General features: G+C 60.0%; 1 protein-coding gene across 4 annotated transcripts in view; it reads right to left on the reverse strand.

The window, feature by feature from the left end:
- The window catches only part of DPP6 (dipeptidyl peptidase like 6), an 854,966-nt gene that overhangs the window by 15,246 nt on the left and 823,598 nt on the right, over positions 1–16,122 (reverse strand). For all 4 annotated transcript variants that reach the window (XM_032304848.1, XM_032304850.1, XM_032304847.1 and 1 more), the window contains exons 18-19: positions 5,870–5,968; positions 1,205–1,274 (exon numbers count right to left, since the gene is read on the reverse strand). In XM_032304848.1, coding sequence (XP_032160739.1) covers positions 1,205–1,274; positions 5,870–5,968 — 169 coding nt within the window. The remainder of the gene's footprint in view (positions 1–1,204; positions 1,275–5,869; positions 5,969–16,122) is intronic.

Consider the following 16,122-nt stretch of genomic DNA (forward strand, 5'->3'; position numbering starts at 1 on the left):
CCCCGCCGTCCTGGTTTTCCCCAGGGACCGAGGGCGTGAGGGCGAGAGGGCATGTCTGTGGGTGTGAGATGTGTGTGAATACGTGTAACTATGTGTGATGGGTGTGCAAGGGGTGTGTGTGAGGGGTGTGAGAGGTGGTGTCTGTGATGAGTGTGGATGCAGGTATGTGTGCGAAGGATGTGTAAGCAGTGTGTGTGTGACGGGTGTGTGAGAGCTGTGTGAGGGGTGTGCGGTGGGAGGGGTGTGAGGGATGGTATGTGAAGAGTGTGTGCGGGTGTGTGTGCAGGGATATATGTGAGGTGTGTGTGAACGGTGTTTGTACGCGGGTGTATGTGAGGCGTGTGTGTGACAGGTGTGTGAGGCGTGCATAAAGGTCTGTGTGGAAGAGGTGTGTGAGACGTATGTGTGTGAGGGGTATGAAGGGTGTGGGATGTGTGTGAAGGGGTGTGTGAGGGGCGTGTGTGTGTGGGTGTGTGATAAACGCGGACGGTTGTCGGCCCGCGGCTAAGCCTGCCCGACAGTGAGGGGAGCGGGTCAACGGCAGACGCAACCGACCCTGGGGTCTAAGCCGGGGGCAGCTCCGTGGCGGCTCCGTGGGCTGCCGGGGAACCAAGCCCCGGGCCCAGGAGCAGGCTCAGTCCGGTGCTGCGACGCGCACTCGGGCGCGAGCTGTCCCCGCGGTCCTGCGACAACGCGGCCGCCGCGGCTCTGACCCGACCGCCTTCCGGTAAGCGCGTGGGGGCTGCTACCGGGAGGCCGTGGCCAAGCTCAGCCCCCCGCGTGCTCCGCGCCCCGAGAGAGCACACACGGAGGCGAAGAGAGGACGTGCCGCACATCTGGGTGGCGTCTGCCCTTAAAAACCCCTCCGCGTGCCCGCTGTGCCCGCTGTGCCTGCGTGGACTCTGCCCTCAGGGGCCTCCGCGCCGCGCCCATCGGGGCTCCCAGCCCAGCCTCCCTGGCCCCGCCTGGCCGAGCCTGTTCACCGCCGCGATGGCACCGCCCGCCTGGGAAGACCTGCTCGGGTCTCGGACCACGAGTGGACTGTGGCGAGGGGTACGGGGCCCCCTGTCTTTGGTCGTCGGGGACCCTGACTGCGGCGGGCAGCCCAGCCCGCTTCCCGATCTGCTTTCCAGCCTCCTTCCTCACGCTCGTCTGTCACCGGGTCCCCAGGCAAGCACCCCGAGGCGGCGGCGATGGTACTCACACCACCAGCAGCAAGGGGTAGTGCGCGGTGTCGGTGAAGGTCGCCGGCTTGAGGATCTGGACGGGCAAGTCTAGGCACAAACAGAACACAGGGCGGCCCGTCAGGGGGCAGTGCGCCCCAGGAAGGACGGGCGCTGGCCACGGCGTGCCACGGAGTGCTGTGGAGGCCCCGGGAGAAGGACACTCTGGAGGGGACTTGGGGGGGGTCCCCCACAACCCCGGGGCTGGCCCTGACTTTTACCTCAGCGACTCTGGCCTGCTGAGTGACCTCAGGCAAATCGCCCAGCCACCTCGACACTGGGCTGCTCCAGCTGAAGCTTAAACCCAAGCTTGCAAACAGGGCGCCGAAACCCAGAGAAGCCTGGAACGCCGCAAACCCCTGTCCACAGCCAGATTCCAGGCCGGGAGAAATGAAATCGCAAGGGCGCCACGGGTCTCTGCCCGCAGCGGTGCCGAGACACGCAACTCAGTGGGGACGGACATCGGGGGGCCACGGGGATGGGGACGGGATGAGAGCGGGGCACGGGTGGCACCCCAGAGGGCGAGGCTGGGAGCCGGGGCGGCGTCGCTGTGTGCAGGTCGGTGCCGGCCACCTGACTGCCCGCGAAGCCACCGCCGGGGGACAGCGAGAGCTCCGTGAGGGGGCTGTGGCGCGAGCTCCTTCAGATCTTGGCCCGGCAGCCGCGCACCCGGTGTGGGAGGGAGGGGGCTCCGTACCAGTTTCTTCTGCCCCCTCCCCCCAAACACACCTTCCTGCCCAAGTTAGAAATTGTTTATTGATGTTAACTACAGCCCAGATTAGCAATTAAATTGGAATTAGTAGCTTTTTCACCACGATTACCACGGATACATCCCAGGCTGGGGGGCGGGCTCCGCCGCCGGCTCGGACCAGGCTCTCATTACTGATTCCAGCCGAATGTTAATGGCTTGCAAATTGGATCAATGGCCCAGGGACCGGCAGAGAGGCAGGCGGCTGACTTTATCATGCAACATCCATAAAACATGGTCTGGGCTGCGCTCTGCCGCTGATAAGCCCGCGGGCAACCTTGGCCACGACTGGCTGCGTACAGGGCCGGGAGCCCTTCCTGAAGACGGACTGCTTCCCGAAGGAAAGCCTGAGCCTCCGGTGGCATGAAATGAGAAAATAAAACATAACCAGACAGGTCGGGAGGAGCACGTCTCGCAGACCGTGACCCCAGAGGGGTGACATTCCGGTGGCAGTCCCCGCACACGCCTGCTTTCCGAGCACCTGCGAGCATATCCCACCCACCCAGCAAGGAAACCTCGCACGGGAAGGAACTCCGACGGCAAGGGTGGAGAGTTGAAGATTTGTTTCTAAAGGTCTTCGTCTGCGTTTTCGGAGGAGATGGTGTTAGGATTTGGGAAACTGCTGGGATCGCGTGTGTGGACTGGCGTGGGGAGGAGGGCAGCGGGCCCCGGAGATGAAGAATTTTGTAAAGAAATATGATCTGGCCTCACTGGCTGCGATAGGAAGCAACGGACATGGGAAAATGTGGCGGAATGTTCCAGAAAAAGTACTGCCGAGGTTGGGGGTGGGGCAGGAAGTTGAAGTCTGACCACAGAGGGCCTCCAGGCCGGCCGCACAGCCTGTGCAAGGGCCCTGTGGTGTGCAGTGGGAATGAGCGTGAACGATGAACTCCACGCTGTCCTGTTGCTCTGGAGCCTAGAAATGTCGGAGCCTGTCTCGAGGTCTGTAGATAGACCTGGGAGGTAGCAGGGGTCGGAACCAAAGTGTGGAAATTGCTTGCCCGTGTAATGAGCCGTCCTGCCGTCCTGTCCTTCCACCCCTCCCTCCCTCCATCATTCACCCACCCCCTGTCAATTTAAAACCATCCTGTTTTCCTGCCTTTTGGTTCTTCCCTACAGAAGGAGAAACACGCAGTTTAAGGTTCTCATGAATTTGAGTCTGTTCTGGGTAACTGGACGCCAGGGTCCGTGTGGACCCTGCCCAGCTGCGCTCTGTGGGGGCCGCCCAGATTTTCCTCGGACCTGCTCCTGGGGTAGGCGGTGTCCCTGACGGGCCCTCCATATGAGGGGTCCCCCGATCTGCCCAGCGTAGCTCTCTTCACGGAGCAGCAGGGACAGGGGTGGGATTTAAGACAAACAAGCCGAGACTCGGGGGAATCCATCAGGAGCTGGTGTCACCCCGGGCCACACGCCCGTGCTTCTTGCTGGTGTGCCCCTGTGTCTCCTGATGGCCATCAGAGCTTGGATTCCCGCGGCTCCTGTGTGTCCTCATTTGCTGGTCTTGTGAGCTTTCTGCCCCCTCGTTTTCAGCTCTGTCCTTTGGTTTACTGCTCTTCCCGCTCTGGCCAATCAGCCTGCCTGGGCGCCCCCTGCGGGGCCTTCCGCTTCCATGAGCGCCCCCTGCTGGGCTCGCCGCTGCCTGGGCGCCCCCTGCTGGGCCCACGGCTCCCTGCGGGGCCTTCGGCTTCCATGAGTGCCCCCTGCTGGGCTCGCTGCTGCCTGGGCGCCCCCTGCTGGGCTCGCCGCTGCCTGGGAGCCCCCTGCTGGGCCTGCCAGTCCCTGGACGCCCAAAGCTGCCCAGGGCTCCGGGCCGAGTGGGTCCTGCGGAATCGGAGCGCATCTCGTGGAGACCCAGGAGAAACTCAGCGGGCAGGGAGGTGGCGGGAGTGACCCTTGGACCTGCAGCAAGAGACCCCCAGGGCCCTCACCACATCTCCCGGTGGGGGCAAATGTGTGGTTTTCCAGTTTGTTTCTTCTCCTGCCCCCAGACCCTTCCCCATTTATCTCCTTCATCAGGAGGATCACCTTTGGGGTCTTTTAAAAGAGAAAGCCTCGGGACGCCTGGGTGGCTCAGTTGGTTGGACGACTGCCTTCGGCTCAGGTCATGATCCCGGAGTCCCGGGATCGAGTCCCACATCAGGCTCCCAGCTCCATGGGGAGTCTGCTTTGCTCTCTGACCTTCTCCTCGCTCATGCTCTCTCTCACTGTTTCTCTCTCAAATAAATAAATAAAATCTTTAAAAAATAAATAAATAAAAGAGAAAGCCTCGGGGCTCAGAGGCAGGGGTCAGGATTTGGCACGCACCGTATTTCTTGATTTTCAGAAGTGAGTGCGTAACCCCAGCTCAGCACCGTGGAGACAAGCTCTAACACAGACGCGGCAGGGCCCACTGATAGGACCAGGGTGTTTCGGCCAGCAGCCTGTGGATGGACTGAAGGTGCTTCTGAGTGAGCGCTCCCTGTGGGTCCACGGACATGTGGGGACTCTCCCCGACATGAGTCGAGGTCAGGCTCCGGACTCTCTCCTCAGTGAGCGCCGGCTCGTGCTGCTCCCTCCCGGGCAGCACTCTCCCCTCCTGCGGCCGCTGGAAAGCCCACTCCAAGGACCCTGTCCTAGTCCCACCTTCCTGGGAACCTTCAGGTGACACCAGTCCACTCATGCTGTCCTGAACTCCTGGGCATTTCTTGGTCATATACACTGTCTGGGTCACTCTGCTTCTGTTTCATGGGGGTGAGCCTGGGCTCCTAACCTTGGGAGGTCACAGACTGTCAGGTCGCTGTGTTTTTTTCTTATAAGGGGATGCTTACTAATGCCCCTGGGCCTGCTGGCCCAGGTGAGGAGCCACTGCCCCTCTGTAAGGGAGCGGTAGGGCAGGAGCCTCCAGGGGTGGGCTAGGGCGGCCAACACAGGCAGGGGCACAACGACCCCCACCCCCACCCCTGCAGTTCAGACATCGCTCCTTCATCTCAACCCTCTCCGTCGACCCCTGGTGACCTACTCGCCTTCAACAAAGAGCTCCAGCAGTGACGGTTAGTCCGGCCGAGTCCGCCCAGGAGAGGAAAGCTTTTTGAGAAGCTGAATGAAGGTTGGAGCCGACCTTGTTTGGGAGAAGGAAAGGTGCTGCCCCCCAAAGCAGGGACAGAGCTCTGGGGGGAAGACAGACGTGTGTGGGGGCGTTGTGTACGTGGGGTTTCCAAGGGCAAACATCTGGCAGGCAGGGAGGCTGCCAGGGTGGGCTGGGTTGACCCCGGCGGCCCTCTTTCGAGAGGGGTAGCGAGGCTACAAGGACTCGGCTTCCCTCTGGGAGACACGAGTCCACTTCTGGCCAGGGGCCCGGGGATCCAGCACAGCGTCCGTGCTCGTAAAGAGAAGGGACAGCCCGAGACAAAGAGGGACACAAGGAAAGGCCAAGTGCTGGGTGCTCTCGGGTGTGACAGCACGCCAGCCCTTCGTGGGACCATCTCTCCAGTCCCAAGGATGCCTCCTCGGCCATGAGCATCACCGGGAGCTTAGACGATGAAGCAGGAAAACATCAGACGAACAGAAAAGAAATTTCTGAGGAAGGATGTTTCCTCTGGATGGTGTCATGACTGGTTTCCCCCGAAGGAGAGAAGTTCGGCCTGGGACCTCATTCACGGTCAGCCCCTTGAGGACAGACATCCATGCTCCACTGCTTTTTTGGTCTGTTGCCCCAGGGGTGTCTTGGTTCTGAGCACAGCAGGCCCAGGGCGGGATGCGCTCCCCCATGAGCCCCGCCCGCGTCCCCCACTCCACCGCGCGGACTGGGATGCGTGTCCAGCCCGGAGGCCGGGCAGTGGGGCGCGGGGGAGCCTCAGGGCACTGCAGTCCCCTGCTGGCCTCCGGGCGTCCGCTCGCAGGAGGACAATGTGGCACTTACTGTAATCATCAACCTCGACCTTCCTGTATTCCACCTTGGGCATCTGTCGGTCACGTACGGCCTTCTGTACACGCTCGTTTGTTTCTAGATCAAACATTTCTAAGAGAGAAAGAAAATCGGCACATTCAGACTCAGCGATCACTTACTGAAGCCACGGGCCTTCCTGCGGGTCAGCCCGCAATTTCCTACGTCAGGCCCGGAGGGGATGGTTGTTATTTCTTTTGTGCAGACCAGGAAACTGAGGCAAGGGGGACGCCCTGTCCTCAGGGCAGGGGCTTGGGCAGATGGAGGGTTTTCTCCCCCGTCTCAGGTAGACCCTCCACCGCCCACAGGTTGTGGTTCCCATGGCACCTCCACTCACATGCATAGGGCTGGGTGTTTCTTTCTTTTAAGGTTTTATTTATTTGAGAGAGAGAGAGCATAAGCAGGGGGAGTGGGAGAGGGAGCATCGGGTTCCCTGCTGAGCGTGAAGCCCGATGCGGGGCTCGATCCCAGGACCCGGGGATCATGACCTGAGCTGAAGGCAGACGCTTCACTGACTGAGCCACCGAGGCGTCCTGGTCTGGGTTTGTTTCATCCCCAAACTGCTGGTTTCAGAAAACCACCATCACATATCTGTTAGGACGGATGACCTTCCAAACCCCGCGGCCACGATGACCACAGAAGGCAAGGAGGGTAGAGGCTGGAGTGTGCTCTTCATTCAAATTTTGCAGGAAAAGTGGATTCAGATCTCTTATCCGACTCATGATGGGATCTGGTTTAGGACACCCTAATCTGGATGTCCCTACCAGTTGGCCCTAAAGCCACGGGGACCAGAGGGTACAGCACAGTGGGACCGGCCCTTTTGCCTCCAAATTAGCAGAAGACGGCATAGCCTGGGCTGGGTCCTCACGGGCAAGTGAGCCCGGGCGGTGTTTCCCCAGCGGCACGGACGCCCCTCGTCAGCCCACGTCACCGATTTCCTGCTGCAGAGGCCCTTCGTCCTCCGTCACCATCTGCTCCGTAACAAAAACCACCCGGCCTCTCTCATGTGGAGCCCACGCATGGGGACACCTAGTGGCCCACTAGAAACGGAAACCTTTCGTCAAGGAGCTCCAGCTCTGGCTCCTGAAATAGCTCTGACACACTCATGAATACTTGCCCGAGCGGACTCACACCACAAGCAGCGCTCCGGGAACAGGAAAGCTTCCCGTAACAACTCCCTTTCAGAACGACAGACCACGAGTCACTCCATGACGGCGCACGGAGGCCCAGTATGGCCCAGAATCAGGGGACTCGGGCACCGAGTGGTTTTCTCTGAAGGACACGTGGCCACCAGGGACCTGAGGGCCTGTCTGTGAGTGGGGCCGGCAAAGTCCCGCAGCCGCCCGTGGACAGGGACAGTTCCAGAACGGCGATGAGCAAACAGACAAAACCAAAAATGTTTTAAAAGGTGCTGGACACGTATTTGAAAATTAAGCTTTGATGAAAGGGGGCGTGGAGGAAACGGTAATGCTCGTTTTCAAGTAGAGAGAGTTAAAAATAAAAAACCCCTTAAGCTGGACCCAAACCATGGAAGATTCTGAACATTGTGCGGCAGGCAAGAGATGGTGTCCTTTGTAGACAGTGGGTTTGGACACTGTGTCTGCAAGGGATATACCGGGAGGTCCAGGCAGACGACCTGAACCCTGAGACCTGGAGATGTGGCTGAGAGAGGGCACACTGTACCTCGGGGTCACGCACACAAGTTGGGGCAGGGGCGCTGGCCCAGGGTGGCGGGCGTGCCCCTCAGCCTGCCCCACACCCCTGCCTGGACTCCTCAGAGAGCCCACATAGCACTCGCTTTTGTTGAGTCTAAATGCCCTCACCCATGGGGTGCCCGGGGGGCTCAATTTTTTGATTCTTGATTTTGGCCCAAGTCATGATCTCAGGGTGGTGAGATCGAGCCCCACATCTGGCTCTGCGCGAGGCGGAGATTCTCTCCCTCTCTCTGCCCCTCCCTCCCCGCTGTGCTCTCTCTTTCTCTCTCTAAAATAATAAATAAATACATCTCATTTAGTGCCCTCAGCCCTTTAGCAGTGTTGTGGGAGGGCACTGCCAGGGGAGAGGAGCTGGTCTGTGAGACCGGAAGTACTTCTTATTTGTGTTCTCGTCCCAATAGTAGGGCAGAAGTCTAGAAGGCAGCTCTGCAGAGAGCAGGAAAATCACATTTTCCCAAGTCTCTGCTGCCACAGGACCTTGGCACAGTCACTGACCCCCATGACTGGAACTTTCTTTGTTGGCTCCTCCCTCAGGCCAAACATGACATCCACAAATAGAAGCCCAGCTTGGGTACCCGCTCTGAACACAACGGTAAGGGTTGTGGTCATTTGCCCGACTGCCTTTCCCTGACCTCCAACACCCGAGGCATCAGTGCTCGGTCCTATCCCAGAGAAAAACCACACGAGTTTCCAGTCACCCGCGTAGATGTAGACATCCAATCCATACTCCAGAAATGACGTTATCTCCCCTGAAGCCGAGTCTGGGTTTCCACCCCAGTCCTTCTCCCGGACTCCCCATGGCCCCGTTTCCACGGCCCCAAGAAGGATCCGCTGGACAGGAAGCTGCGAGGGCCTGGGTGGGGTGGGGGGTTCCTCCTGCGTGTTCCAGGCCTCTCGAGCAGTAAGAGTTGACACCATGGGAGGCTTCCCCGCCCCCCTGCTTCCCACCACAGAACCAAAGCACACTTCATTACACCGACTGGAAAGCGTGCAGCGCTAGAAGGACTTGTGACCAGCGCACGTCAATACTGAGTTAACGCCCGGATCAGGACGCAATTCATGCACGCTGCCCAGACTTGCGCTCACTGCGGAGCCAGTGCTCAGGTCTCCCGGGGTCATCGAAGAGCCCGCCATCCTTCTAGGCCAAGTGTATACACGCGGGTCAAGCCGGACAAGGGCAATTAGCGGCACTAATGGGAACAAAGGTGGGCCACAGCTCCCAGGAGGCAGCAGCACGCTCCTGGGGTGCGGGTCACAGTCTCCGCTGGGGAAGTCTGCTGGTGGCGAGGCCAGCCCGGACTACCGGCTTCCGAAACTGAAGAACCTACAGAGCCTTTCACGGATTATTATGCTCCTCTCGCCGTGTGTGCGTTTGGATCCAGTATTTATTTATTTATTTATTTATTTCTCTTTCTTTCTTTTTAAAAAAATATTTTTATTTATTTATTTGTCAGAGAAAGAGAGAGCGAGCGAGCACACAGGCAGACAGAGTGGCAGAGGGAGAAGCAGGCTCCCTACAGAGCAAGGAGCCTGATGCGGGACTCGATCCCAGGATGCTGGGATCAGGACCTGAGCTGAAGGCAGACGCTTAACCAACTGAGCCCCCCAGGCCTCCCTGGATCCGGTACTTCTGACATCACTCGGCAACCTCTAACGCCGATCCTGAAGGAGAAATTTCACACGTAGTTTGCAGTGTGTTTTTGCTGCCCACCGAGCTCAGCTCGCCTGGAGTTACGGAGAACCCACGCTCGCCACAGGAACAGCCCTCCCACTCCTGGACCCCAGAGCTCCGGCTTCGAGCGGGGGGCACGTGATATTCGAATGGAGCACAGACCCCGTGGACTCTGCCTGAATAGCTCGCCTCTGCCCCGAAATCCCACCCTTCACAGAGGCACCAAAGCAACAGACTATTAAATTTAGTTAAATATTAGATTTCTCATTTAATGATTGCCCACACAGCTGGTTTTATCAGCAGAGAGCTGGCTGGCCCACGGGGGAGTTGAGTTAAGCCATTTTATTTGTTCCCATAATTGCATTCAAAGAAGGCAGGAGCTCAGCAGAGGAAATAGGAGAAGATTGGCGTGTTCCCGAAGGACCCTTCTTTTGACTTCACGGCCACGGGGACCTCCCGTTGGGAGCATACAAATGGCCACTCCTTAATTAAATGTGAGCCCCCTCTAATATTTGGCGGAATTAGCTATTATCAGATCTGGACACAGTGAGACGGCAGGCGCGCGGACCGGCTCAGAGGGGCCGCCCCCACCCCGGCTGGGCCCCTGCGGACGGGTGCGCCATGGCCCGCGGGCTGTCCCAGACCCTGCTGCTCACGGCACTGCGGGGTCCCCTCTTGGCCGCGTTCAGTGAAATGGGACCAGAATCTGCCAGAAGCCAACGGGCAGCCGACCTGCGGGGGACAAAGGCAGTGGCCGCCCTTCTGTGTCCACGGGAAGGAGAGGCACAGGAGCGAGTGCCCGGAGATCACGCCCCGTGGTGGGGTCTCCTTGCCCCGCCGGCGTGTCCGGGCCTCTCGCAGCCGGGCCACAGCCTGGACGGCGCGTCCGAGGAGCCGAGCTGTCCGCCCTCATGGTAACACCAGCCACGTAGTGACTGTGGTTTTGTGGCTTACCTGCCCGGCACCTAAGTGGTAGGAATGCCCAAGCCCCACATGAGTGTACTTGGGTCCCAGCCATAATTACGTTCTTCGGGAAGCCGCTTCTAAATAATTCAGAGTCACATCTGTGAACGCGGCCGCAGGCTCTGCTCGCAAGGCAGGAAAGAAGTCACGTATCCCCAGGGTGGCGCTGGGGTCAGCGGGGAGGGGGAGAGAGGACAAAGAATTCTCAAGCAGGCGTTTCACGTGGCAGAGCGCGGCTGGGGCGGCCGTGCCGACCGGCCCTGACCTGGCCGGGGCCTCTCTCCAGCAGACCGGCATCGTTCCCGAAGCTTCTGTCCTCGGGGCCCGGAGCTGCCACGCGCACAGGCCGCACACTCGCTGGCAGACCAGGCTTCCCACGGCGTGCCCCACAGTCACCTTCCCGAGAGCCGGGGGGGCCACTGTCACTGCCGTGCGCACCCAGCGCCCACGTCCCGTCTCCGTCCACACAGCCAGGCAGCACGGCCTTCCCGACACACGAGGTTTAAACACGGCGAGGGACCTGGCGCAGAGTCAGACTAACCCGGGGTTGATTTGGGGAGCTGTGATCAGAGAACCTGGTTTAGACGATGACGACAACACAACAGAACCAGAGGCTGGAACTCTCAGTGCAGGCTCTGCCGTGAGCCCCGGCCCGCAGCGTCCAGCTCTCACGACCCAGGAGGGCCCACAGCTGTCTGCGCTGTCCCCCTCTGGGACGGGGCAGGGGCCGGGGGCTGCCGGGGTTTGGGTCTCCTGCTCCAGATTCCTTTGCACGTCCCAACATCCGCGTGAAGCCCGCACCGCCGGCTTCCGTCCACATTCACTGACTGACTTCCTGACCTGAAAAATCCGAACATTTGACCCCATCTTCAAAACAACGGGAGCGCGCTGCGGTTTGCTGTTTCTCTGCCTTCCTTCCTTTCTTCTTTTCTCTCTTTTGAGAGAATTCAGATGATCTGCTCTTGGTGCATCCGAGTTCCAGGAGAAACAGTGTGTTCGCCGTTGGTGATTTCTGCAATCCCAGAGCCCCAGTGTTCATCCGAGACGTGGAGCCGGGTCGCCCTCCTCCGGGCTTGTCGGTGAGGAGTAGGAGCTGCGTCATGTGCCCTTCGACCGTCCCTGCGACCGCCACAGCCCTCGGGAGTGACGTGTTGCATCTGACCAGCGAGGTCGTGCGTCTGGCGCCTGCTGAGGACACGGGGGACGGAGATGACCACAGCAAATCCAGACGGAGGGAGCCCAGAGGCGGGCACAGAGGCTGCGGGGTGGGCAGGCCCATGGCCCACGGCCTCCCCAGACCACTGTACCCGGGGCGTGAGGACCGACCTGCACCTTCCGCCTTGGAATGAAGACGTTCCGTCCCGTCCATTGTCATCTAGTATCTGCTCACTCCCGAATCTCAGATTCCCAGAACGAAACGGGTTTCTCTTCTTTCCTGCGGTGAGCCCCGTATGCACAGCAACCCCATGCCCGTGAGCTCGATAAACCCCACTCGGCCCTCGTCCTACCTACCCTCCACCCCGAGGCCGCTCGTCAGCCGGGGATTCCTACGGCAGAGTGGGGACAACGAGGACTTGAAAAAAAAAATCACAAAGATAACCCAAATCTCCAATCCCTGCCAGATTAGAAGGACGGCAGCCGATTTTCTCAGAGCCCTAAGTGAAGGCTCACGGCTCCCTTCAGGTCTTGGAGACCTCGACTCCGGGTTAGATCCACACCCAGAACTCACACCTCCTCTCCCACCGGGCACTAAACACGGGCCTCCATGGCTTCTCCTGTGTGTTTGGGTCTGTCAGGACATTTGTCTTCTGTGCCCTCTGCTGACTCTGGGCTCACGAGTGCAGGTAGGGGTGGGTCCCAAGCCCCACGAGTGCAGGTAGGGGAGGGTCCCAAGCCCCACGAGTGCAGGTAGGGGAGGGTCCCAAGCCCCACGAGTGCAGGTAGGGGAGGGTCCCAAGCCCCACGAGTGCAGGTAGGGGAGGGTCCCAAGCCCCACGACTGCAGGTAGGGGAGGGTCCCAAGCCCCACGAGTGCAGGTAGGGAGGGTCCCAAGCCCCCATCTCCCCCCGTGCTCCCCTCCGCTGGGTCCGCGCGGTGGCACCTCTCCTCCCCGCTTCCCGCATCCCCAGGCTGGGCGCTGGTGCTCCCCGCCGCAGTCAGAGAACCCTCCTTGGTGGGGTGGGGTCCACCCCCTCGTAGGGACCCCTCTGGCACTGGGCACGCCTGTCTGCTCTCTGGGGTCGCCGGAGGCAGCCGCACAGGCCAGCACAGGGCCGTATCTGACGGGCTCGCTCAGGACGAGTGAGCTGCACAGAAACGGCCAGTAAGTTCGCCCCCGCCACTCCCCTCTCGGGGACGGGCAAAGGCGGCCTGTTGTGTCCTAGACCTTCCCGTGTACAGGGGCTGCTCGCACCCGTCGGCCTGTCTCCCTCCTTCCGGGGCCTCTCTGGCCTCTCAGTGGGTCCCCGTGCGGGAATCCCGTGTGCTGGGAAGGACGCCGACCTCCGCTGGGCCTCGATGCAACGAATCCCACACAACCTTCTTTTCTTTCTTCCCGCCCACGTGGCCAGAAGCGGGGGCGATGGTGATGGGCTTCCTCCCGGGACAGCGACAAGGATCCCCCGACCTGGGTTTCACAGGAGCAAACGACAAACCCTTGTTCTGCTGTCGTGTGTCGGACTGTGTCCCTCACACATGCGGACGCCCTCGCCCCCAGTCCCTCTGACGGTGGCCGTATTTGGAATCAGGGTCTTTGCAGCAGAAGCAAGTTGGGCTGAGGCCATGAGGGTCCTAATCCAGCATGACTACTGGTGTCCTTATAGGAAGGGGAGAGCTGGACACAAGGCTGCACACAAGGAGGCCATGTGACGAGGAACGGTGACCTTGTGCTAGCCCAGGAATGCCAGCATGGTTGCTGGCCGCCACCGGGAGCTGGGGGACCGCCTCCCCCCGCAGCCTTGGAACCAGTCACCCTGCCGACATCCTGACCTTGAACCTGCAGCCTCCGGGGCTCAACGGCACATGTTTCTGGGGGATGTGCACTCAGATTCCGGGGGTGGCGCACCCAGCCACGGGTTCCTGATTTTACCCGAGGGGCACAGAGCCGGCAGGAGAGTTATTTCGCGGCATTCTGTGCAGCCAGCAGGACATGGGGCATGGGGCACGGGGCAGGGCCGGGACTGGCAAGAGGAAGATGGGGAGTCAGAGGCTGTGACCCTGGCGCGCACAGGAAGCCAGGCTGCCCGCACTGTCGCAGTCACTGGGGACCCCCTACCCCCCACTTCACCCTTGCCCTGTCCTCTGGCCCCAAAGCCGCTGGAGTGCGGAAAGGACAGAAGGACACGCGTGCAGGGGCGGGTAGGGCGAGCTGCGGCAGACAGGGCGCACGCAGGGAGCAGCGCGGGCCGTCTCACGGCTGGGCGGTTGGGACAGCTGCCGGATCCCAGGGACACCCGAGATTCTCATGCGTGAAAAGGAGCCATCGTGCGGGCCTGACGTCCTGACCCACGGGGATGGACACGCCTCTTCTGCTTCTTGGGGGGCGGACCCCCCCCCACCAGCAGCTCAACCACGGAGTCATTCTGTGTCCACCTCGGGGGCCTGCGTCCGCGTTCCGGAAAACCCTGGGCTGCAGTGAGAACCAGAGACACGGCAACCGGCGGGTCAGGATGAGCTCCCCCCGGAGCGAGGCTCAGGCTGAGGGACAGCCGGGGTCCGTACACGGCCGAGCGCCCAGGCTTGCGAGGATGCGTGGTTGGAGAGGACCCCACGTCTGCATGGCCCAGACGCTGTCCGGCTCCCGTGACTCAGCACTCAGCTGGCGGCATGACGGTGCCACCTTCACGGGAGGCGCCCCGATGCCCCTGCACGGGCCGGTGTAGGCCATGGGCAGAATCCTTCCATTTCCCGTCCCATGCTCGCCAGCCCCGGGAATCACCAGCAACTGTGACCCCTGAACCCCAAACAGTGAAATGCTTCTCTAAAAACCTCTTTTTGGGGGTCCCCCCAGAATACGGACAACAAGTACAACCTCTAGACTCAGGGGGCTGCCCGGGCGGAGGGGTTGTCACAGCCAGCCACCAACGGTGACAAAAAAGGGGTCGCTTGGTTTCCCCGCAGAATCGGGAGACCTCTCGGACCGAGAGCTGTCCCCGCTGCCTGCGCTGGCGGGCACAGGGAGAATTCTTCCCAGACGCTCTCACGGTGCAGACACCCACACGCACACTGCCCCATTTTATAAGAGAATAAACAGCCTGTGTCATTACGTGGAGGCACCTAAGACGCAGGCCGGCGTTCATATGCGGGCCCACGGGACCCGAGGACAAGTGGGGACTGGGCTTCGCTCCCCGGGCTCGCGCTCCTGGCCCCCAGCAGCCCTGGACATGTGATCGCGGCCAGACCCGCGTGTGGCTACCGGGCACAAGGCCTCCCCAGACGCAGGCGCCGCGTCACCCCTGATGTGGGCAGATCCCTAACAGCGTCCTCCAAAGAAGCAAGTCAAAGGGTTGAAGCCAATGGCTTTCTGCACAGCCACACCCAGTTTCCTTAAAAGGGGGGGGGGGAGCACCTAGAAACAGTTTTGTGTTTTTACTATAGATTTAACAAAGAAAAAAGGCTGTTTATTTTGAAAGAATCATAAATTCACGGGACACTTCAAACACAGGGCCTGGCGTCCCACGCACCCCATACCCAGCCTGCCCCCAGAGCGACACCCTCTGCGGCACGGGGCAGCGTCCGGCGAGGACACCGACCACACACCCCGTTCGGTGCGCATCAGACCACAGACTTTTAAGAAGGGAAAAGCTTCATGAAATATCAGGAAATCTTCTATGTACTTTTTGTGTGTGTGTTGTTCCGGGGTAGAATTCTGTCATTCTTCAGTAGCAGGTAACACCCAGTGCTCGATCCCTCACGAGCCCCGCAATGCCCCTCCCCCAGGGACCCACCCCGCCCCTCCCCTCCAGCGGCCCGGTTTGTTCCCTGGAGTTCACACGGCGTGTCCCGCTCTGGTTTCACCTCATCTGATCTTTCCCTGCCTTCCCCTGTGATCCTGTCTTGCTTCTTCAAGTCTACGTGTCAGGGGGTCACGATCGTCTTTCTCGGACGGACGTAGTTCCCGCCGCACAGGACCCTCCGGTTCCAGCCACGCCGTCACAGCTGGTAAGGTTCTTTCTTTCTGACGGCGGACAGTGCGCTGTATGAACACACTCACACACACACTCACTCACACATACACACACACACACACTCACAGACACACTCACTCACACATACACACACTCACAGACACACACTCACAGACACACACACACTCACTCACACATACACACACTCACACACACACTCACAGACACACTCACTCACACATACACTCACTCACAGACACACACTCACACACACACTCACAGACACACACATACACTCACTCACACACACACACACTCACACACACACTCACAGACACACTCACTCACACATACACTCACTCACACATACACACACTCACAGACACACACACACACTCACTCACACATACACACACTCACACACACACTCACAGACACACTCACTCACACATACACACACTCAAACACACACTCACAGACACACACACTCACACACACACTCACTCACACATACACACACTCACACACACTCACAGACACACTCACTCACACATACACTCACTCACACATACACACACAGACACACAGACACACACACTCACAGACACACACACTCACACACACACTCACTCACACATACACACACTCACAGACACACTCACAGACACACACACTCACACACACTCACTCACACATACACACACTCACAGACACACTCACAGACACACACACTCACACACACTCACTCACACA

The sequence above is a fragment of the Mustela erminea genome, chromosome 11, assembly GCF_009829155.1.
Source record: "Mustela erminea isolate mMusErm1 chromosome 11, mMusErm1.Pri, whole genome shotgun sequence".
Classification (NCBI taxonomy): Eukaryota; Metazoa; Chordata; class Mammalia; order Carnivora; family Mustelidae; genus Mustela; species Mustela erminea.